The 23,852-nt window shown below is 39.4% G+C and overlaps 2 protein-coding genes across 15 annotated transcripts in view; one reads left to right on the plus strand and one right to left on the minus strand.

Moving 5' to 3' along the window:
- The first annotated feature begins 786 nt into the window (after nt 1–786).
- Syx13 (syntaxin 13) lies at nt 787–5,308 on the plus strand. 2 transcript variants are annotated; one of them, XM_031992027.2, is made up of 6 exons: nt 787–952; nt 1,545–1,748; nt 2,046–2,211; nt 2,307–2,431; nt 2,824–2,957; nt 3,048–5,308. In XM_031992027.2, exons 2-6 carry the CDS (start codon nt 1,546–1,548, stop codon nt 3,221–3,223), a joined length of 804 nt encoding a protein of 267 aa, XP_031847887.1. In that variant the 5' UTR covers nt 787–952; nt 1,545; the 3' UTR covers nt 3,224–5,308. The 2 variants fall into 2 exon arrangements, with proteins under 2 accessions (XP_031847887.1, XP_031847876.1); XM_031992016.2 differs by lacking the exon at nt 787–952 and having other exon boundaries at nt 1,531–1,748.
- The window catches only part of LOC116434663 (ankyrin repeat and BTB/POZ domain-containing protein 2), a 46,989-nt gene continuing 26,703 nt past the window's right edge, over nt 3,567–23,852 (minus strand). For 11 of the 13 annotated variants that reach the window (XM_031993233.2, XM_031993234.2, XM_031993236.2 and 8 more), the window contains 12 exons: nt 13,091–13,295; nt 11,993–12,238; nt 10,614–11,093; nt 9,719–10,049; nt 9,326–9,561; nt 9,038–9,240; nt 8,235–8,960; nt 7,842–8,110; nt 7,549–7,754; nt 7,187–7,480; nt 6,907–7,089; nt 3,567–6,800 (listed from right to left, as the gene is read on the minus strand). In XM_031993233.2, the coding sequence (XP_031849093.1) occupies nt 6,594–6,800; nt 6,907–7,089; nt 7,187–7,480; nt 7,549–7,754; nt 7,842–8,110; nt 8,235–8,960; nt 9,038–9,240; nt 9,326–9,561; nt 9,719–10,049; nt 10,614–11,093; nt 11,993–12,238; nt 13,091–13,295 (3,586 nt within the window). In that variant the 3' untranslated portion in view covers nt 3,567–6,593. The remainder of the gene's footprint in view (nt 6,801–6,906; nt 7,090–7,186; nt 7,481–7,548; nt 7,755–7,841; nt 8,111–8,234; nt 8,961–9,037; nt 9,241–9,325; nt 9,562–9,718; nt 10,050–10,613; nt 11,094–11,992; nt 12,239–13,090; nt 13,296–23,852) is intronic. The other 2 variants (XM_031993228.2, XM_031993227.2) reach the window with 2 other exon arrangements.

The raw sequence follows: 23,852 nt of genomic DNA on the forward strand, positions 1-23,852 counted from the left end.
TTGGCATTTTCTTATGGTTTCCGTAATGCGGGAGCGCGAAATGTTGCCGAAATGAATTTATCTTTAGGTTTATTCTTGATTCTAGCGGTGGAAACATATTAGACGGTGTTGCAGACATATCTACATGAGTTTACGAAAGTTTGTTTTATATCGGTTCGTCGAGCGTATTAAATATTTGATACTTCGAGGAATTTTTTGGGATGAATATTCGAGGCTTTCGAGCGATCGTTGTTTGTATGGTTGTATAGCGGTGGGATGTAACAAAGACTTTCAGACGGTGGTTTGAATCGCGTAGTATTGACGTTACATTAGACACAGTTGGTTATACTGGGTGTTTCTGGAGTAGGGACACACCGGAACAGCTTTGAAATTCACTCGATACACGTGAACTTTTGTTCGTTATTGGAGGAATGTATAAATAACGAATATAAATGATAGCAGAGATCTACCGAATGTCATTATGTTTTTGGGGAATATTTATAGTTGAGTTTTTTGAAAATGGAACCTTGTATAGGAATATTTGATTGTATATTTTCTTACTTTTGTATGAGGAATCTTCTCCCTTCCGGTTGAGCAGTTTCAGACACCTTGTATATTAAAGTATTCTTGTATTGTAATTTGATTAAAAATAATGGAAAGATGTGTTGGGTCACTGAGAATTCATTATAGAAAGATATTTATAGTTTTAGTATTTCTAAAGGGAAATTTATTGGGAAATTGTTGAAATTAAAAATGAAAGAAAATATTCTCTGTCGGCAATACAGATATCTGCTGACGTGCACGTACTGATATACAAAGAGACTATTGTCACACGGACGGTGTATTAGACCGTTTAGGCAACTGTCAGTTTCTAAGATTCGACACTTAAAAATAGTTCTCTTGGTTTTTAAATGTGAATTAATAAAGCAATTTTTATTTAGATATTAAGAACACTTGTGATAAAACGAATCAGGTTTGTTCTACTTCGACAATGTATTATGTCCTTTTACGTGTTCCCCGTTTTCATTAATTTTAACTGTCGAGTTCACCATTACATCCGAATCTCGGCTCGGTTGCTTATAATCGTAGAATGGTTTTAAGGAACACCACGAATTGCCATTTATCGCGTTCATTGTATAATGACAATATGACAATTGTGCCAATTCGGGTTCCCTTTGCATGACAATTATGAAAACATGTCGATATTTACACGATGTTTTAACGAACTTACGAAAGTTTGCATTTAGCAACATTATCGTTATTGACACTAGATAGAAAAGTATAAACGCAGCTTATGACACAGACTTTAGGATACATTACACAGTAAGTTAATACACAACAAAGAAATAGATGATGTTGTACTTATTTTTTTCCTGCTGTAATACGCGTATGAAGAGCATGGAAAGATGTTCGAATAGGAAATTTGCATAATTTTGGATGTTGATAATGCATACATGTAATGTATATTTTATGTGTATGCGTGTACTTTTAACGATTCTTGTATTGTCACACTTCTATTTTTTACATTTGTGAACCATTTTGAATATAATTATGTTTATTTATAGAATGGCTCACAGTTCTCAAACGTACGGGTCCACGGATCAACGGACAGATGTACCTGATGTGGGATTTAGTCCTACTGAACTTTATAGTCTCAGCGAGAATATTACTACTAACATATATACAATTAACACAAGTTGGAGAACACTGGAGCGTGCATACAAAAATATTGGAACCAATAAAGATAATCAGGGTCTAAGGGATAAGGTGTAAGTGTTATGTTGAATAACATTAAGTAATAACATTATATTGAATAATGTAACCATACCAAGTATGTCTTAATTATATTATTATATTGTATTATTACTAGGATTAATGATTTTTACATTATCCATATTTGCAGAAATACAATTAATAATTATGTATCACCTTCATTCACATTTAATTGTTATCCTATTATTATAACTGTGGTAGTGATATAATTGTGCACTTACCAGCTTTAGCAATAACATTATATTTTGAAAAATATTATCACTCTTTCCATGTATATTTCTATACTGTTCCAGGCATGTAACACAATTAAGCACAAATCAAGTAGTAACTCAAACCAGCAAAGATATTGCAAGACTGACAGTGTTGATGAGGAGGGGCGATAAACAACAGAAGTTGCAAATTGAAAAACTCACCACCGATTTTAAAGATGCTTTGCAAAGATACTCTGATATGCAGAAGGTGTGTATATATATATATATATATATATATTTTATTGTTTTTACGCGTGAAAATCAATAATCAGTTTATGCATAAAAATCATTAAATTGTTTTAGTCAATTGCGGACAAAATGAAGAGACATATTTTGCTTATGACTAATGTAGAAAATCCGGTGGAGTCGGATGAAGAGGAGCAGCGTTTGCTCCAAGTTCAAGAAGAGGAACACCGAGCGTTGCAAAGGTTCGAAAATGCACTTTCTATTACAGTCTTTTAACTACGTACATGTAGCTAAACTAATTCTCAGTTTGCGAGCAAATAATAGGGTCAGAGATGGCTGATGTTGTTAATCTCATTAGAAAAAATTCAATAGAGTTTTTTAATTAATGATTTTTGTGAGATGTACAAGTAACTTACGGATTTTATAGCATGGGTGTCCTAATTTGAATTAAAAATTTCAATGAAATGATTAAATAATTGCCATATGTATTCTTAATATAGAGAGGTTGTAAAATGCACTTGAGTGTGTATGGTAAGTCTGTCTCTATGCATGTCAGTGCCAGCTCCAACATAATAATGTTGAGTAATGAAAAACAACAAGTCCACAAATAAATTGTTTTCTATGCGATGCCTAGGAGTCTTGAATTCCGACAAGGATTACTGTTAGAGAGGGAAGATATGATAAAATGGATCGAAGGAGATATTTTGGATGTGAATCAAATAATGCGCGAACTCGCATTATTGGTGTATCAGCAAGGAGACACAATCAGTTAGTATTTTCGGTTTCATTTTATCCTTGCCAAAATTCATTCGTCATAAGTTAATATCATTCACAATACTTGATTTTGTTGGGTTATAGATACTATAGACAACCACGTAGAAAACATTCATGGAAACGTTGAGCTGGGTGCACAAGAGTTAATCAAGGGAAGTAATTACCAAAGTAAATATCGACGAAAAGTTTATATCCTGTTGTTACTCGCGATCATAGTTGTTGTTATATTAATTATTATTCTAGTCACTAAATTAAGTTAGCGCTCCTAATCGTTATAAATGTCGCGAGTAAACGGAAACGGTTGTCTCAATCTATCTTGTACCAATTTTGTAGAAATAATTACCGCGGAAACGAATAATTTCACCAGTTTGTGTATTGAACACACAACACGGGGAGAGGATAGACTTATTTTGTATTCGTTTGTAAAACGATCAATATGTAGTCCGAGCGTATTCTTGTTTACTTTTTAAACTCACGTAACACGTTTTATAGTGTTCTCATTGCATCACTCTCTCTTTCTCTCTCTCTCTTTCTCTCTCTCTAGATATACATATACATATACATATACATATACATATATATATATACATATATATACATATATTTTTTTTATTCTCAATTTTTTTTTTTAATGATCTGGATTATTAAATTCAGATTGCTGTGAAGTGTACAAGGATGTATTAACGCATGCTTTATTCGTTCTAACAGGTTTATAGTAGCGACAGGAATAAATATTTCCTTCTTATTAGACAATGGGTACAATCTTGAGTCAAGCTTAGCAATCATTGTCACTTATGTTATACCTGAAAGCTAAGATTTTACAAGAAAGTTTAGTGGATTATTTGAATCGTCTTGTATATGTATATATATATTATTTTCTCGATGTATTGTATAGCATTGTAATTGCAACAAGAGTTTAAATAATGAAGTTGAAGCGAAATTGTTAATGTTATTTTGTAACTTTAAATTCTATGGCAATGTATATTGTTTGTTGAAGATGCATGTTAAAATTGTATGCTTTACTGATTAGTTATAATCTGTAATCTACGTTTAATATTTATAGTTATGAGACAGTGATTTACCATTATTAGTTACTTTGAGGAGCAAACTCGTTCACTTAACTATTTCGGAAGATGTAAAATTATCCCTTATGTAATTCTTATCTGTTATTCGATTCATGGTATAACTCCAAAAAAAAAAGAAAATATCAAATCATTTGAAAAATAACAGAGTGGCACTAAATTAATCGATTTTACATCGGTAGTTCAATTTAGAGGTAAATACAATTTTGTTTACCTTACTATGTATTATGCTATTCGCGTAAATTTAGCGGGCAGGTTTCGTTCAGTCTACATAAAAAAGAAAACAATTATAATGTGTAACACGATTGCTAAAAGTTACGGCGTGATCTGCGAATTGATATTTTTACTGTATAAAGATTAAATTTGTATTATAAAGAAAAAAAAATACGACTGAAAAGCGTTGATTATAACACGCTTTGCTTATAATAACAATATTGCTGATACGATATAGATACTTCCTAATTTTCTTATTTAATTTTACACATGAGGTTGCTTAAGTCATAAAGAAATTGCTCACTTATCCACAAATATTCCAATTTGCGTATACGTTAATTATTAATTTTTCCAATTATTATACGTGCGTATAGCTATCTTCTTTCTATTGTTAAACTTTTCAAATACAGAATTTCCTTCTTTCCTATTGAACTTTTTCTATGCGAAATTTATATTGTTTAAAAGTAATCGAATATTTTGCATTGTGCTCGTTTTCGTGGAGGTGAATCGTTTTTTAAACATCACTTCCTTGTCTACGGACAGACAGGCACTAGGAAAATGAACTTTACTATTCATGTGAAAATACGAGGAACGCCTACTATAATAAATTGTTTAAGAAATTATATTCAAGCTTACATTTTCACCGCAATTTATAGATTATTGAAATTCCTATTAACAATGTATAAAAATTCAAACGAAGGACATTTATGGACACAAATAAACCTAGAAACAAAGGTCTTGTTCTGCAACGTATAATCGAACCAACACGTATGGAGGATATTATTTTGATAATTGAATCGTTTTATAGAATTCTATCATTTAATAAGGATTCTTTGTGCGTCCGTTGAAGCTTTGCAACTTTATACTCGCCACGAATAACTGACAGATTGAGACAGCCATTTTCTGAGGATCGGTTCGACTCTTATAATGATTATTAGGCATTCCAAAATCGAAAAAAGTCCAGTGATTACATTATCATTAAGGTTATAAACTTGAATATTGTATATACAACTAACCATTGACATTCTAAATAAATCACATTATATATGATATACTAACATTGTTAACGACGTTAACATACAACGTGGACACGTAATTTGTGACAACGGTTTTTTCGGTTTCATCGCGATAACGAGTTGTACGTTGCGAATTAGTATTAAACATTATGATTTACGTTTTTTTTTCTTATTCGTTTTTTCCTTTTTGTAATGCTGCGCGTTTGTAAAATTTTTCGTACACGCTTAATTTATTCGAACCGAGTAAAAATAAAACGAGCAATATCCCGTGTAAAGAGTTTTTGGGAGTCAAATGAATGGTATACAGGGCATCGCAATTAACCTGACCGCAAGTAATTTCGTTATTATGAAATTCACGATTGTGCAGTACAATTGATCCTCATTCGGTGGTTTCCAATGTTAATTGGGATACCTTATACGTGCATAGCTTAACGCTTCATTTTGCATGAACGTTTTTCTTGTTTTTTCGTTTTTTTTTACGTTGTAGAATTTTTAATGAATCATTACATGTAAAATATGATTGTGATACAAAATCTTAAGAGTTAATAATAATTGTATGCAAGAAGAAATGTGTGATAAAAAATATAAATAGTTTTTATTAAGCTTCGGAAATTAAAGCAATCGTCGTCTCAAGTTTTTATTATCACAATATTTATAAATTTTTTTGTATGTAATCGTGATGTACAAAATTATCCTATTAATACACTATCCTTTCTTTATGCAATTGAGCATAAATTGCTTTACCTGAATTATATACAACATGTATGTTCACTGTATACGTATACATATATATATATATATATATATATATATCTTTTATATATATATATATATATATTAATAGTTTTCTGTTGAAAGAAACTTATATAGCACATATTACGTTGCATACTTCATGATAATTCGTATCAGTTTTGCGTATTTACATAAATCATTTAAGAATTCCTTAGAAGTATCCAATTTTTTTGCGATTATACTTCATGTACAAGAACATTATAGGCTATACGCAAACTTGTACAGTTTGAGTATCAATATACATTTATGTACTATACCCTACGGTTTATAAAAAAGAAAAAAAGATACATATTAAAAGATACTATACAACAAGGAAAAAACAAATACATACGTTATCCTTTACGAGAGCACAATTTTTTTATGTCCCATTATGTACCGTGAACAATAATTATACGATTTTCCAAATAAATCATCGAATATTCAGTCTTAATTGAGCTACATATCATTCTACCTCGCGTTAATGACATCATTAAATACGTTTAAATATATTAATGATTACTCTAAGGTAAATGAAATCTGTTATACCTCTATGTCTTTATCTTATTCTGTTGCTGAGATCGCCTGGCCTTTATTCGCGCTTGTAAAGTGAGAAGTAGCCCTGCAAGAACGTCGTGATTCGGCAACTTTTTAGCGAAGAGGAGACGCTTCACCGAGTCGTCGTAAGTCAACAATGCAACCATGTTTTGCAACAGGAATCCTTGACAGTATTCTAGTAGCTGCGTTGCATTGTAAACCTGGAACATTCAATTGAAAATGAGTCAGGTGTAACGCAAATAGGCTGCAGATGTTATGCATCAATGTCATAGATGATTATTTAAATGTACACGAAAAATAGTACACCTTAGCGTGAATGTACATGGAGACAATGTTGTCAATATCAACCATTGAAGAACATTGGGCTTCGCAATACCTAAGCAGACCATCTAGTTGGAAGAAGTTCGCTGCGGCCATCAATTCTAACACATCACTCTGATTTACTTCTAATGTGGCGCATCCGCCATGATATAAAAATTCCATGACCATCTAAAAGTGAAGAATTTTTACAGAAGAAAACCATATGTATAATCTTTTAATGGAATTACGATTTCTTTCATTTCAATTACACTAAATGTTTTCACACCTGGAAGATATGGTACCGTATATCATTAATTTGTACAATCGGTGGATTTCCTTCACACAATTTCGAGCTCAACATGTTCCTAAATCTCGGAGACGACGTTACCAATACAATTTTATGGCCGTAAAAGACTCTGCCTTCTACTCGGAACTGTACATCGCTCAGCTCTGGATTATTTACAAATTTAGGATCGATTCTCGACCCGCTGGAAAGTGTAGTGTCTCTAATGGGTTTTATTGGTTCCCATCCGAAACATGTACAAAAGATATCGGCAAGGAGAAGCGTCGTCCCTTCCTTCTATACAAAGAGCAAACATAACAGCTGATGCAAAACAAATGAGACAGTATTGATTTAAGAGGACTCACCTTGCTGTACCTAAAGATATTAAATAAGAGGGGAAGGCATTCCTGAACAAATTGTGTCGAATAGTCGTCAGGACACACTTGAAGGAAATCTTGAAGCAACTGATCTATCACTGAGTCTAATCGCATTTCATGTGCAGTCGCAAGACTGTGCATCCAACAGTGTAATGTCCAACCTACTTTCAGTCCACGAAGTTCCATGGTGATATCTATTAGGCAAGTGTGCATCACAAATGAAACAATGTAGAAACATTACTCTTAAGGATCAAATATACGTAGACTATTCATTAATTTACCTAAATGATTACTTTCTGCGCTATGGTACATAGCTTCTTGCAAAGCTTTAGTCTGTACTTTGTTGAAAACAGGTTCTTTGCCCTCTCTACGGTTCCCTCTACCATCCACAGTCTGTTGCTGTGGGTTAGTACATGCACTTCCTTCTGCAAGTATCTCCTCCAACGACAATACCTCCTTTTCCCCACGCTTTGTGGAGAAATTCAGTGGGTGAGATAACAGTTGATGAAGGCAACTCCGTTGGCCATGCGCTGTTGCTACAGATATTGCACTACAACACAAACACATTAGAATATAATCTGTCCATTGCACTGGCAATACAGTTCTAACACTAATCCTACGAGTTGAGAAAGAAATCACAGGCCAAGGAGTTAAGAAGACTACATTCCACTTGCCTGTAACAGCCACGTTGAGCAGAACCAGAGTACGAGAACGAGTCTTTGATCAACGTTGACAAAAACGGTTGCGCACCATGTGCCAACAGCAACGCGACCATTTCATTATTACCAGAAGCAGTGGCAGCTTGCAATGGTGTAACTGTACACTTGTCTTCGCTGACCTTGGCACCACCTTCAACCGCAGCGCCCCTTTCCAATAATACTCTCGCAATATTGCAATGCCCTAACAGAGCAGTATAGGTTAAGGCAGTCCAATGCTGAGTCTCAGCGTTGAACCCAGTTTGATTGCAGTACAGGTTACTCGATGCATTGCTAGACGAGCCTGGTGAGCCAGACAAAGAACTCGGCGTTTGTATATTTTTCCCTGGAGACACCATTGCTGAGGACGCCGGGCTTCTGGCGTTGGACGCACCGGGCGCTGGCACTTTGGAAGGCGTGTTGGCCTGACCAGTCGACGGAGGAGGACTCTCAACGTTCAGATCCGCTCCAGCATCTAGTAAACCTATCACTGCAGTCTCATCTCCATTGATACACGCTATCATCAGTGCTGTGAAGCCATTGTCATTCACAGTGTTGATCTTCGTCGAGGGCAACAGGGGCATAGCTTGAGCGATCAGGTCAGCCCGTCCACTGATCAACAGTTTGAATGCCATGTCCATAGTGAGCAAACGCACGTATTCAGAATCGTCGATCCGCTTCGAACAGACAGCTACCTCCTCGAAGCTGGAAACGTGACAGAGATAAGAGGAGTTAATAGAAATAAGGAGGTAAAACTGTTTGGAGATATCGTTGGCTTTTACCATATAGGCCTAACGGGACAGTCCACGCCAGGCAGTAACAATCTGGCAGCTTGATTAATATCGTCCTGATCTACAACGAGTCCGTGCCTGTGTTCTGCATGAGCAGTCGCGACACGGAGCCATTCAACCAAAGGAGGAAGAACAACGTACGCTCGCTCGTACGCGAGCTCTTGTATCCCGGAACCCCGTTCCCCGTGCTCCAGCTAGGCGGAACGTTACTTGGTGAGATCGTGGTGCAAAAAGTTATCGTAATGTCCAACTCTACAATCAATTATCTAGCGATCAAACCTGCGAACACCTCATATAATAAAATAAGGCGTTCAGCGCCTTGCCGGTTAGGGGGACCAGCGACCGTCCCGCCTGCGCTACTTTCGAGATCAGATCTATTAACTCCGACATTGATCCTACGCAGGTGGTCAGCAGCGACGGTTCCAACGCAGAGCCTGCTGCGTCTCTTCCACTCCGGGACGACGACGACGAGTTCAACGAACTTACGCTGGCCCAACGAGGCATCGCCAGGGCACCTGGACATAGTGAACTTTGTTAGTGGCTTTGACAACTGAATAATTAACCCTTTGCGGACGGAGATTCTTTGGAGTGTACGAAACCTTCGACAGATGAAGGGAGATTATATATTGATTGCTTAAGTACATATAATTGAGTCCAATAATATTATTCTACCTGATGCTGTTCGGCCAGCATTCAAATGCGCATATGGTTGAAGGAGACCCCATAAATCGCCACTATTCGCTATGGCGTGCTCCAGCATGGTAGCCGTTAAGGTTGTATGCGGATCAGTGGGTATGCACTGTAACAGTATTTCCTCCAGGAGATTTTCGATTCCAGCGGTCAGATATATGGCCGCGTACTCGTGTATCATTCTTCCTAGCCGTACGTCGGACATCCACCGGAGAAACCGTCCTACCGGCAATTGCAGCCCTGACCGAGACGCTTTTGATTGCTTCAATTGGTCACCGGAGACAGCGAACATCGTGGCAGCTCGTAAACAAGCCTGTTAAGAAAACAAAACTTGTAGAAGTGACTATTCAAAGTATCAGCAAGTTGAGAATATCTATGGTTACCATTCGAGGACACTCCACTGGCAAGACATGAGGATTTTCAGAAGATCAGAATGTTAATTGTGTGTATCGTTTATTCTGTTGTGAATATTTACTTGTTTCTTTAAGTTAATGTTATATATAGTAGGATGATACCAACAATATTTCATAAAGTAGCTCTAAAAATTCTATTGCTACTGAGAACTGCTCTTTACCCCATTTTGAGAAGATTACAATATTGTATGTATGTTTACTCAGTTATGAATATTTACTACTACTGTTTCTTTGCATTAACATTATATAAAATAGCCCTAACAATTCTACTGCTATTGAGAACTGCTCTTTACCACATTTTGAGAAGGTCACAATATTGTATAGTATCATTTACTCAATTGTAAATATTTACTACTACTGTTTCTTTGCGATAACATTATATATAGTAGAATAATACCAACAATATCCCATAAAGTAACCCCAACAATTCTACAGCTATTGAGAAACTACTCTTTACCACGTACCTTGGTGCAAGAATCAGCCAAGGCAGGGCAAAGCACGATCTTGAACGCGCTGTACACTTCATGCTTGCTGCAAAGGCCAACAGGCTTGGCGAGTCGTTGAGTCTCGCGGCCAATTCTAACTAAAGCGCGTTGCAACAGGTAAGACAACCGCGGTATAGTTTCCATGGACACTTGGTCCATGTGTTCCCTGGTGCGACCGTTCTGCAACACTCTCAGAACGTCGTGGTGGGTCCAGGGTAGCTGCTGCAGTTCTACCAGCCTGTTATGAGAGTCCACCCAGACGAACTCGTCGGCGCTGGTCACGTTGGTGTTGATGGTCTCCAGGCTGGAATGTCGCATCAGCCTCCTTACGGCAGGCTCCGAGCTCTCGGAGCCGCTCAAGGAGGAGTAAGTCGACGAGGACTTGTGGGAGCGCATCGTGAGCTGCTGGATCGCCAGCTTGATGTCCTCTAAACCTGATCCCGACCACGGCACCTGCAACTACCATCGTATGTTTACATTCGAATCTGACTAATGATTGCTACTAAACTATAATTATAATATTAGGTCATCCTATAAGTTTGTGCAGAGGTGTGTTGACCAGTGGTAGCTCATAGATAAAATTAGTGGGAGTGTAGCTCCAGAAACTTTGCAGCCTTTTAAAATGTTTGTCTTTTTCATAAACTGGGGATGGCTACTGACATTAACAATAGAACTACCAGGCAGGTAAAATGACCAATTCCTAGTTTCTTCTTTTACAATTACTGTAAAGGTACAAACACTTCTTTAAGAAATGTTCGAAGAACTTGATCTACCTAAACTAAAACATACCCTAACAGAAATCTCAATAAATTCAACTCACAGCTTCCATAAAGATAATTTAAGTGCTCGGTAATTCTAGTGCTACTGTTAACCCTTAGCACTCCAGGTTGTTTTGTAATCTATCAGATTATTAGAAATATAACATTGATTCCATCTTTTATTTTCTTTCTTAGTACAAAACTCAGAAGTGTGGAAAATCTAATAATTCTAGAGCAGTTTCTTTAAGACTCATTAAAGTATTTAATGTTATAACTGGTGCAATATTGCCTACAGAATTCAAAGGGTTAAACAAGCTAATTTAGGAATACCTAAACTGAAATATTATATTAAATATTAACGATAATATCAAGTGGAAATTGGGCCACTGTCTAGCCTAGAACTACCAGTCAATGTAGCTTATTTCTCACACATCCAAAGACAAATGGAATCTGAATAAATTTCCTACAGAAAATCAGTCCAACTGCTTGGTAGTTCCAGCGTCAATTACAAGGTAATCACGTCAACTTATACAATGAATATTTCTAACGCATAAGCTTGTACAAGTTCAAAGGGGTCAAAGATGCGTTGCGAAAGGACACCTTGGCAGGCGTGGCCCTGTGTCTGTTGCGATTCTGTCCGGATCTGCTTCTGCCATTTCTCTGGGTGACCGAGGCCGACAGGCGATCGTCCTCGGGTACAGAGTTCAGTTGCTGAGGACTGTGCGACCTGTGGTGACGATGCGGAGGCGAGCTGCTGCTCGTGTGACCACCCGTGTCCGACATGCTTGCGTGACCCGACGACCGATTTTCATCCGACGAGCTGTTACCGGTGCATTCTGGTCGCCTCTGGAAAAAAGTAGACGATTTTAATGACGCTGTCGATTACACTGAACACGCTAGAGACCAGTGACGTAGTTCTACGTCACTCGACGCTCGTCGAAACTCGAAACAGTTCTCTTCCTTAACACTAGATTTACGGAACCCGTCAATTCGACGGATATTGAATTTTTTAAACATTAGTAACAGCTTCAGTCGATCTTGATTCGTGCAATTATGCGAATACCAATTGCAATTTATATATATGAACACGTAATTTTCTAGAAACAATAGAAAGCATAGAACAAACGTCCGTAAATCTATTGTTAAAGAAACTAAAAGGTCAAGATTCTTAATAATTGCTCTATTGTCTTCGTTATGGTTGATACATTCGACGATAATAAAATTTAATTCAATATTAACCCTTTGACCTCGAAGGGCGCCAGTGGCCACTTGATTCGACGCGACACTTACAAAATTTTCAAAATTTCAAAATGGAAAAAATACAGTATTAAATCATTCGACTGAACTGGATTATTATCATTGCACGTTCATTATCATCGTTTAACTGAGAGAATAGTGACTGAATTTGGGCGGGGGTCACCGGTGATCAATCAAATCGACTTTAGTTCGCTCGATTAAACGATGGTTCGAAAATATTTCTATATTATAAATAATGCCTTCTGCGTTGACGTTCAGTTAGATGGACATGCGATTATAATAATGCAATTCAATCGAATGATCTAATTTTTTCCATTTTGTGTATTTCGCGGCATCGAATCGTAGAGCATTCAACTTGTTAAGGAACGACTCCGCTATTAGCGTTGTCTCTTTTACGCTTGATAATTCCTGTTTTACAACTGGATCGACGCACGTATATACCTGAAGCGCTCGGATCTCGTGTAAGCTAAGGTGATGATGCTGAGAATGATGGGGATGCTGAGGGGTCGGAGTCGGAGCCACGCTGTCCGTGTCCCTTTCCGCCACCATGTGGACCGTATTGTGGACGCCATTTTTCGGCGAGCTCTCCGCGAAATCCTTCGTGTACGGGGGACAATACAGGTCGCGTCCATTGCTACCCCCTGGCCTGGAAAACGAACGTTAATGCTGTGTTAATCGAGGGACATTCGAATGATCTGTAATTTTGTCAACGACGATTTTGCATAGGGGAACATTTCGAATTTGAAACATCAGTTTCAAATAAGAAAGTTTTCAATGGGAAATAGAATGTTCGGTTTGAAGTGTGAATGTTTTGAATTTGGAACGTTAATGTTTTTAAATATGATGGTTTTTGATGGGAAATAGAATGTTCGGTTTGAAGTGTGTATGTTTTGAATTCGAAACATCAATGTTTTTGAATATGAAGGTTTTCGATGTGAAATATCAGAATGTTTGCTTCGAAATATGAATGTTTTGAATTCGAAACATCAACATTTTCAAATATAAAAGTTCTAGATATGAAATATCAAAATGTTCAGTTCGAAATATGAAGTTTCAACTGTAAAATATCAGAATATTCAGCTCAAAGTATGAAAGTCTAGAATCTGAAAAGACTCATCAAGCGATCGAAGTTTCCAACTTTCAGCTGAACAGTGCACCAGATACGTACTCGCGTGCAAACTCTCTTTCCTTTTCATTCGCTTCAAATGAAAATTCTTGAAAACCTCCTGAGTGTTAAATCCAAAAGAACGCCTTGCTTTAAGCACTTCGCTAATTAAAAGTAAAACTTCCAGTAAGGAAACGTTTAAAAACGGATATCAGACGATCGAAGTTTCCGACTGTGAGCACAATTCGAACACGAAAGATCGCGTGTGATTTTCATCTGACGATTTACGATTTTCTCCGATTTCGTCGTACCGTGTCCTGTTTACCGTTGACCCTTCGGTTCACGGGGGACACGGAAAGATATCGTTCGCGTACGAAACTTTCGAAAAGGGCGCAGAGATCGATCATAGGGGCTCGGTCGACCGAGAACGTTGAACAAACGATACTCGATACCCCGTCCGGTCGGTTTCACGTTAATTGCCCACCAAATATAATTCCGCCGACTCGCTTTCGATCCTTTCTTTTCGACTCTGCGCGTCTCGTGAAAGCAAGCACATAATAAGGAATCCGTTCCCAGAGGCTCGTATTCCGTTAGAACGCCGTCCCGAGGAAAGTTATGTTCCCGTAGACGAGGAATTCGCCGGGGAACGACGACGAAACGGAAAGAACGAGGAATATATAGAGCAATTCCGTCGGGAGTGTTAACCCCTTGCCGTACAATGACCAGCGAGACTCGTGATGATGATTTATTAACACTTTCGTGTATTAACTCGTCGAAACGGTTTTCTTCGTTAACCAGAAATTGAACGGTCAAGATTAACCCTTTGAACTGTGGCTCCAATATTGCACCAGTTATATTAACACTAGAACTACCAGTTCAATTGACTTTTGAAAATTTCGCTACAGAAACTCCAAGAGTATCTGTTCAGACTTTGATTCTAATAATTGCAAAAAAACATCAGGCATGGGTCATTTGACCCCTCTGGTAGTTTTAGTGTTAAATATTTGAATGAATCTTAAAAAGGCTACCCTAAGATTATCAAATTTTCCAGCGAAATGTTGAATTGAGAAGGAAAATGGAAGGAAGAAATGTAATTGTTAATTTTTATCATTAGTAATATAGAATTAGATTTGCTGATGGAGTATGAAACCATCCGAGTGCAAAGGGTTAATAATTGCTCCATCTTTCAGTTAACAAAATTCAATGCACAGTAGTTCCAGTGAGTAATGATAAGTATGACTTAATAATTTAATATCTACAGCAAAAAGCTGAACAGTGATTAGAAGGGCGCATCATTTGTTTGAGAAAGGATCAAACAGCTGTGCAATTTATCATACTTCTCGGGCTGTTCCAATTAAATGCTCATTTCCAAGATTTTTATCTTCACGCTCTAGAGCTCGATTCCGAAACCGTATTATTCCCCGGCCACGAATTTAGAAACTCGATTTCTTTTTCACGATTTGCCGATATCGCGAGGATAACGCCTATGAATACGTGAATGCCTTCGACGATCCGGACGCAGTTCGTGTAACACGAAAATTGTTTATGAAAGGAAAAATTATTTCTTCACCTTCGTAATACCGATATTTTTCGTAAAAAAACGACGATAGTTCGTACTTTACGATATTCGCGTTGATATTTCTAAATGAACGTCAAGAATCGGTCCATTATAGAGCTTACACTTATAATCAACGCGAAAACCGTAATTCAGTTGTAAATTCAATGTTAATACGTGCGAAACTTACTAGAATCATCAACAAATTACTTTATATACCTACAAAACACACATATTTTGTAGAATTTTCAAATTCAGAGCAACAATACGTGTAAAACGTCATGCAAGCGACAGAAGTGTCGCGAGGTTAGTTAATCGCTAAAACAACCGAAAGTTTAACAACATTAACATATAACACATTTCCTTAAGTTCCTTCATACACTGATAACATTATTAAAATAAAACTGTCCATTTTTCAAGCGATTTCCGATATGTAACGCTTCAAAGATCCGAATAGTTGCGGAACAAGGAAACGGAGACCCGCCATTTTGTCGGGCGCCGTTGCTCTAGCGTGAAATGCCTGTGCGACGCGTACACCGTAGAAAACGTGTAAATTTTAGCAATAAAAGGGATACTGTCGTCAATCTAAAGGCATAGCCTCGATTTTCCGGTTCGAGCGAGTTTGCTTTCCAAACAACGGAGCAAAATACTCGCCGGCGAACAGGTAATCGCCGTGAAAAATCGGCCTGTGGCCCCCAGCGGTGTAACCGGCCGGTTTCTCGAAAGTATCCTTTAATTTTCAGGACCCCGTGGTTACGTAACGCGGCGGGGATTGCATGCGGACGCGGTTCCACCGTGCAAATTAACAGTAGGCGTACGAAACGTAAATGAGATTCACGTGATCGATAAAACGTCGGGGGGAATGGTCGATCGTGATCCACGTGTGCCGCTCCGTGGATCTTGATCGGGGCCCCGTTCTGTTTCCGGCGATTCGAGACGTTCCTCCTGTTCTAATTTAAATAAATTTGAAACGCCGCGGACCGACGCGGCTTAATTTTTTGCGGACGAATGTCGATATTCTAGCGAGATGAAATTGTATTTGGAAAACCAAGTCGCGAACGAATGATTGAATTAGTCGAACAACGAGAGATCAGCGTGTAATTTCCTTCTTTTCCTGTTAATTAAGCGATTGGTGTATTATTTAGCTTCATCTGCTGAAGGTTTCGTATATTTCAAAGAATCTTCGTCCGCAAAGAATTACTTCCCTCCCTTTGCACTCGGAAGTTCTTTATTAGAAATATTTTAACCCTTTGAACTCTGTAAGCTTTCGAATTTTATAAACATTGTTAAACGCTTACAACTTTGATTGATCCAATTCCACCAGTATGCGTCTCAATTATCTATTATCAAACATCTAAATTCCAAAAACCGAATGAACGAACATAACCTTCTCTAGGACCAGTAGACTAAGGAAATCGAGACCCGCCATTTTGTCGGCGCGGTTGTTCTAGCGTAAAATGTCCGTGCAACGCGTATATTATACAAACTTTGTAAATTTTAGCAACAAAAGGGACACCGTTGTCAATCAGTAGAACAAATCGTACAAGAAATTACCGTAAATTTAACATTAAATAAACATTATTCACCCTTTGCACTCGAGAGGTGACTCAGTCACCACTTGATTTGATACAGCAAAACTATGAACCTGAATATTTAGTATTTCAAATGAAACTAACTAAAATAACTTTATCGCTTAATCTATCTGTGAATTGTCAAAATTTAATATTGAATCTTCAATTTTACAATTTCCTTGAATCAAACCAAATACTGGAAGGCTAGGAAACTAAAACCTTCGAGTGCAAAGGGCTCATTCCCATCTATCCCTCATCAAACTACCCACGTGCCAATTTCCCTCTCCCTCAAGAGCCTATCAACAACGCATCGATCACGGTTGAGAAATCGCAGAACAACCGTCAAGAAGCAAAAAGCCGCTCGCGCAGCGGAAAAAGAAGTGGCAGCAAAAAAGGAGGTCAGTCGCGTGCTACGGGCAAAGGTACCGGTCATTTTTTATCGACACGGTGTAACAACGAGACGCTGGGTCCGTGATTTACCCCCTCAGGCGCCATTGCTGCACGAAGCTCCAGTCCGCCTTGAACCCGGTGCTGTCCCCCGGCAAGGACCAATAATCCTCGACCTGGCTCTCGTCCTCTTCGATCCTGAGCACGTCCTCCCTGCTGGGGCTGACGTTCACCACGATCTCGTGCGTGACCTTGGCGTCCTCGTTCTCCAGCAGGCTAACCGTTGACCGCTGCCTCTCGGTGCGGATCCTCGGGAGCCTCTTCTCCTCCTCTTGTGCATCAGCGTCTTCTCTGGCCTCCTCCATCCTGGCGCCTTCCTTGACCGTCAAACCTTGATGATTCTCAACGGACAGCGATCTGCCGGGTTCCTTCTGCCTCTGGTTCGTGTCCCCGAAGTAGATGACCGTCTTGTGAGCGACGTCTTTGCTGTCCGGCCGTCTGGGCCCGTTGCCGGCCACTGGCGCCGCGACCCGGCCCGCTTCCGGCCCGTGGCTCTTGTCCTCCAGCGTGGCGCTATCTTCGTAGCCGGCGAACCTCGGCTCCTCCGCCTCCAGCCATTCCTTCGTCGGCGACCGGCCCCGGAACAGCGGCAGGCCCCGGCGCAGAATGAAGTTCACGCCGTCCCGCCGCGCGCCGGCCGGCTCCAGCCCGGCCGCCATCGCGCCGCAACCCGTCAGCTCGCGGCACAGAACGCAGCAGCAATCGTCGATGCACCGGCCACGATCCAGCAACGGCATGTCAGCCGCCGATCATCTTCGATCGCTGATCGACGTCGAGAGTGGAAGACGAAGTACTTCTAGTCTTCCTTGGAAGAGTCTTGGCTACTGATTCCTCAAGGGAAGCCTGTAGTTGATGACACTCGGAGCTTGGTGCGGAAGTTCAGTCCCCGGTTGCTGCAGCTAGATTGCTTGCAGCTTGTTATTACCGTAATTTGCTGTTATTAAGTCCTGTAGACACCTTTCGTACACAGTGTAGCTGTGGAACTTCACTTTGGGAGGATCATCGAACTTGGAGCTATTTGTAGGGATCAGTGAGTTAGAACTCTTGGTTGTAGAAAGATTCCTTTTGTTGTATTGATGACACTAGTTGCGTTTGATCGTTTCCTGAGCAATCACTAATCACTTTCAGTTTGTCGATTCACGTGGAGTGAATGATTCCCGGAGGACGCGGGCCTGGCGCGGGCCACGCGACTGGCACGTCTATAGTGATCCGAGGATCGCGGCACAGGTGAAACGTGCACTTCCTCCGCAGACCGCAGGCGTCGGCGAATAGAAGACCGCTCCTTGTATCACTTTCCTTTCGTTGCTCCTCTTTTCACCAGCCGGCCGTGGTCGGAGGAGCCTGCCGGCTTATCGCGTGTGAACCTACCGTTTCCTACTTAGGGGACGACGCTGGGTGTTACACGCGAATGTCAGTCGGCTGTGTCCCGTACGCGTAACGGATTGAGTAAAAGGACAAGGTAGCTGAAGGGTTAGCAGCGATCGAGCATGGGCTTCGCGTGCCTGTAACGAGAAGATTATTGCTGTGGAAGACGACTGGTAGCTAAACGGTTAGCAGTGATGGAGTAGTTTGTATGACTTTGTATTTTATGGGTAAGTTCTTTGGTTGTTGCTGTTTGTGTAATTGTAGTCATTTCTTAACTATGGTGATTTTAGAGCTTCTATAATTCTGGTAGCTAAACGGTTAGCAGTGATAGAGGATACGTTTCCTTCCTAATTTCTGTAACTATTGAAATTCTTAATTGTTCTCACTTGTGTAATTACAGTCATTTCTTAACTATCGTAATTTTCTTACTTCTATAATTCTGGTAGCTAAAGACTCTGGTAACTATAGTCATTCCTTAACTATTCTAATTTCCCACCTTTCTAATCATTCTAATATTAAGTAACTTTTAATATCCACAGTTCTGGTAGCTAAAAGGTTAGCAGTGATAGATCATACATTCCCTTCACAACTTCTATAACTACTGAAATTTAATTATCGTACCATATCTAACTAGTAATTCCTTAATTATTCTAATCTCCTAACCTCTACACCTTTCGTCCTCCTATTCATTATCACAAACCACAAATTACAACATTATCCACCAAACACTCTCCTGGATCGCTAAGTCCGTTATTCAGCGAAACACACCGTATAAACCCATCAGAATGTCTGGTAACTAGGGAAACGAGGTTCAGCCAGTCTAATCGTTCATTCGCGGCGGGGTTCAAAGACAGAACGCGGGAGAGCAATTACGCGCTCGCGATACTCGGGCTCGCGCGGACTTTCACCGTTCCGGTCCGCGAAAAGTTGATTCCGAAACCGAGCGTGCCTCCGTTATCTCCGGTCCACCGTCCACTCCAACAACTCCGTTCCCCGGAACGAAACACTTTTCAAAATACCTCGATACTTTAAATATATCCTACAACGTGTAAACCTTTCTCTACCTCGAATCCAAAGAATAATCAACCTGTTACATCATCGTCATCATACAACCATCAATCGAAGACATCAAAGATACCCTAACTCAGTGTTTCCTAACGCGGGGCTGTCGCAATTTCGTTTTATGGGGGGCAATTTGAAATTTGAAATGTTACTTGTATTTCACAATATTTTCGCATGAGAGTGAAATAGTAAGAATATTATAATAAAGATTGTAATGAAGATTATAGTAAATATTATAATAAAGACTGTAATGAAGATTGTAATGAAGATTATAATGAAGATTATAATAAAGATTATAATAAAGATTATGAAAGTATTATAATAGATATTGTAAAAGCATTATAATAGATATTATAAAAATATTATAATAGATATTATAGAAGTATTATAATAAAGATTATAAAAGTATTATAATAGGTATTATAAAAATATTATAATAGATATTATAAAATTATTTCAGCAGATATCATAGAAGCATTATAATAGATATTACAAAAGTACTATAATAAATATTATAATAAAGACTATAAAAGTACTATAATAAATATCTATTATAATGTTTTCATAATATTTACTATAATATCATAATAAACATTACAAAAACATTACAATACAAAATCAAAAATTCCATATACATTACATGGATCACAATCTCAAAAAACCCTAGACGAAGCACAACACAAAAACCATTAGAACCGCCCTATCAATCTTCCACAGCGTCCAATCACCCTCAACGAACCTCAAACAGATTCCAACCGATCTCCCAGTCCACCTCGCAAACCCTCACTACCACCCCAAAAATTCACAATATTTCAAAAACCATTAGAAACGCCCTATCAATCTTCCACAGCGTCCAATCAACCTCAACGAACCTCAAACAGATTCCAACCGATCTCCCAGTCCACCTCGCAAACCCTCACTACCACCCCAAAAATTCACAGTATTTCAAAAACCAATAAAAACACGGTCGCAGTTCTCGTCGCACCACGTCGAATGACAATGAAACACAGCGATGCCGGCCGCGTTCCACTTCGATCCGCGTGTCGCAGGCTCGCACGCTCGCTCGCGAAGTTTCCTCGTCCCCGGACGAGATCGAGTTAAGTGGCGGCTGCCACTCCGTAAACTGTTGCGCCGTTTTCACCGTGGCCCGGCCGCCGCGCCGGCCAGGAAACGGGAGAACGCGAGCGGTGCGTGTGTCTTTCTGCGAGCCCCACCAGCCCGCCGCCGCGTTATTCGGGGGAGGAACTTCCGGCGGCCATCCTACTTCCTACGAGAGTCCTCCTCGCCCTAACCGGGACCCCATGACGACGAAGACGATGGTGCACGCTCGGACAACACCGCTCCCTTCTGCGTCGAGTTGCGAAACGCTTGTTTTCTTTCCCTTTCCAAGGGAACGATCATGGGTACCGTTCTCCATGGTTTTTCTTTCGTTATCTTGATCGAGCCGAGGATCGGCGATTGGGAAACCGTGTAACGGGTGTCGCGATACGTTGATGCGATTTTTTTTTTTGGGCTTGGGAGAGTTAATCGTTTGGAATTGAATGGTTTTTCATTCGATACTGATTTAACCCCTTAATTTGCTTTCCAAGGGAATCGAGTTGAGGATCGGTGATTGGGAAACAGTGTAACGGGTGTCGGCATAGGTTGATGCGATTTTTTTTTGGGGTTGGGAGAGTTAATCGTTCAATTTGAGATATTAAATATTCAACTTTATAGTTCTGCTGTGTTAGATCGAGTGGTGACTGAGAGCCTCTCGAGTGTAAAGGGTTAATCGTTTGAAGTGGATTTTGGAGATTAACCCTTTGATTTTTATTATTAACCTTTTGATTATTATTATTTGAATAATGTCTAGAAATAATAGAAATAATAATATGAGTAATATGTAGAAATAATAGAAATAGTAATATTTGAGTAATATCTAGAAATAATAGAAATAATAATATTTGAATAATGTCTACAAATAATAGGAATAATAATATTTGAATAATATCTAGAAATAATAGAAATAATAATATTTGAATAGTATCTAGAAATAATAATATTTCAATAGTATCTAGAAATAACAGAAATAACAATAACATCTAGAAATAATAGAAATAATATTTGAATAACATCAGGAAACAACAGAAATAACAATAATATCTAGAATAATACCTAAAGAAACTAATGCCACTAACGTCAGTCGATTTCCATTCGAAACTATCGGAACGAATCGAATATACTATCGAAAAGAAAGGAATTTTCAACTCCTTACACGCGAGCAGTTATTAAAGAAAATTGAAGGGCAGATTTTCAATGGGAGTATCAGGCAAGGATCGAGGGTAAAGAGATTGTAGTTTCAGTTTCACTTCAAGTTATTACCAATTGAAGTTTTTCGTTCGTTATCTCGATCGAGCGGCGTGAACCCGCCAATTGCCGATTGGGAAACAATGTACCGGGTGTCCTTCAGACGCGATCGCTATTTCTTCATCGACACGTATCACACGGCAACGTCTCTTGCCGATCAACGAGAAGTACGAGAAAATTCGAGTTTAATTCAATGATCCACAATAAAAACATGAAATTTCGAAATCGTTCACGAGTTATCCTTAATTGAAAGTACGCGAGTATAGTGATCGGTTACATTAATTACAATATAGAGATCACATAATCATCGTGATTAAGTGAACTATTGCATTCAAAATGGGAAAAGTACAATATTAAATCATTTGACGTTCATCAAACTAAATGTCACCGCAATGGATAGCATTGTTTATAATATAGACATGTTTGCGAATAATATCGTTTAATTGGGTGAATTATAGTAATTCGATTTGTTTGTCACCGGTGACCCCGCATTCAACGTGTTAAATAGATAATCAATTCGAATCAAATTTTATATTTTTTCCATGCTACGGTAATTAGCAAGGTTGCGTAGCCAAGTGTCTTTATATAAAAACGAGATTTCTCGTTGGCAGTTCGCAACGTGTTAACCGTGGCACGCGTGAGGCAGGTCAGTTTCAACACTTGCAGCGACGCTACTGTACAGGAGACGAAGAGAGAGACTAGTCACGTGCCGCTATTGGAGAATTTTTGATCGTTATTCACTTATAACCAAAATTACAATATTCAGAATGAACAATGGGAAAGGAATCACTTCGAAATATATGTTAACCCTTTGTAAGCTTATGTAACTTTGACATCACGAAGCATTTACCAAAATTCAATGTGCGTCAAATTGACGCGCTCCATAAACCTAGTGTTAAAACCTCGAACCCCGAAATTCGTTCCGAACCAGGAAATCCCATCGACTCCCCGCGCAAGCAAGATCGCGGTGTTCATCGATAATTAGCGTCCCCGGGAGAAAAAGAACGACACGGGCGCGCGGGATTTGCGGGGGCGTAGAGAAAATAGCGGAGGAAAGCAGCCGGTGTCACCGTTTCCCGGTGCCACCGTCACAAAGGCGAGGAGGATTCTCAGGAGTTTTCTATCCGTAATTAACGTCGAAGGTGCAGGGCGCACAATGCGGAAGGCGGACACAATTAACTAGGCCAGGCACCGTTCCTGCCCGTTAAAAACGAGCGTTGCTCCGTTAAAAACGCGGCCGCCGGTTACACGCACGCACACACGCGCGCGTCGGCTGATAGGAATGATACCCGGGGACCGTTCTAATTGATCACGAATCGACGCCGCGGGTTCGACGCGATAAATTCGCGTGAAAGTCATAGGCAATTTTACTCATAGGCGGAGAAACCGGTCTCCGACATTTTTCCCTTGGTTTTCCCACCCTTCGCGGCCGGCGCGCCGAGTAACGCCGTATTGTTCTGTCGGGCACGGTGCGCCGTAAAAAACGAGAGGAACCGATCGCCGGGCTTGTATCCGCGATTTGTGAGAAGATTTCGTTGGTTGGAGGTTTTCCGTGGTGGTTGTGGGTGTGGAGTATGTTGGATTTATGGGGAATCGTGTGAATTTAACACTAGAACTACCGTAGTCGAGATGACTGGTTTTGAGTTTTTTGTTGAGTAATTATTGAGATTTTCGAAGCATTGACTATTAGAAATGATTTTGAAAATTGTTTCAGTAGTATAATTAGTGTCTGAAGAAACTGGAAATAATCTA

This window comes from Nomia melanderi, chromosome 10 (genome assembly GCF_051020985.1).
Source record: "Nomia melanderi isolate GNS246 chromosome 10, iyNomMela1, whole genome shotgun sequence".
NCBI classification, from domain to species: domain Eukaryota; kingdom Metazoa; phylum Arthropoda; class Insecta; order Hymenoptera; family Halictidae; genus Nomia; species Nomia melanderi.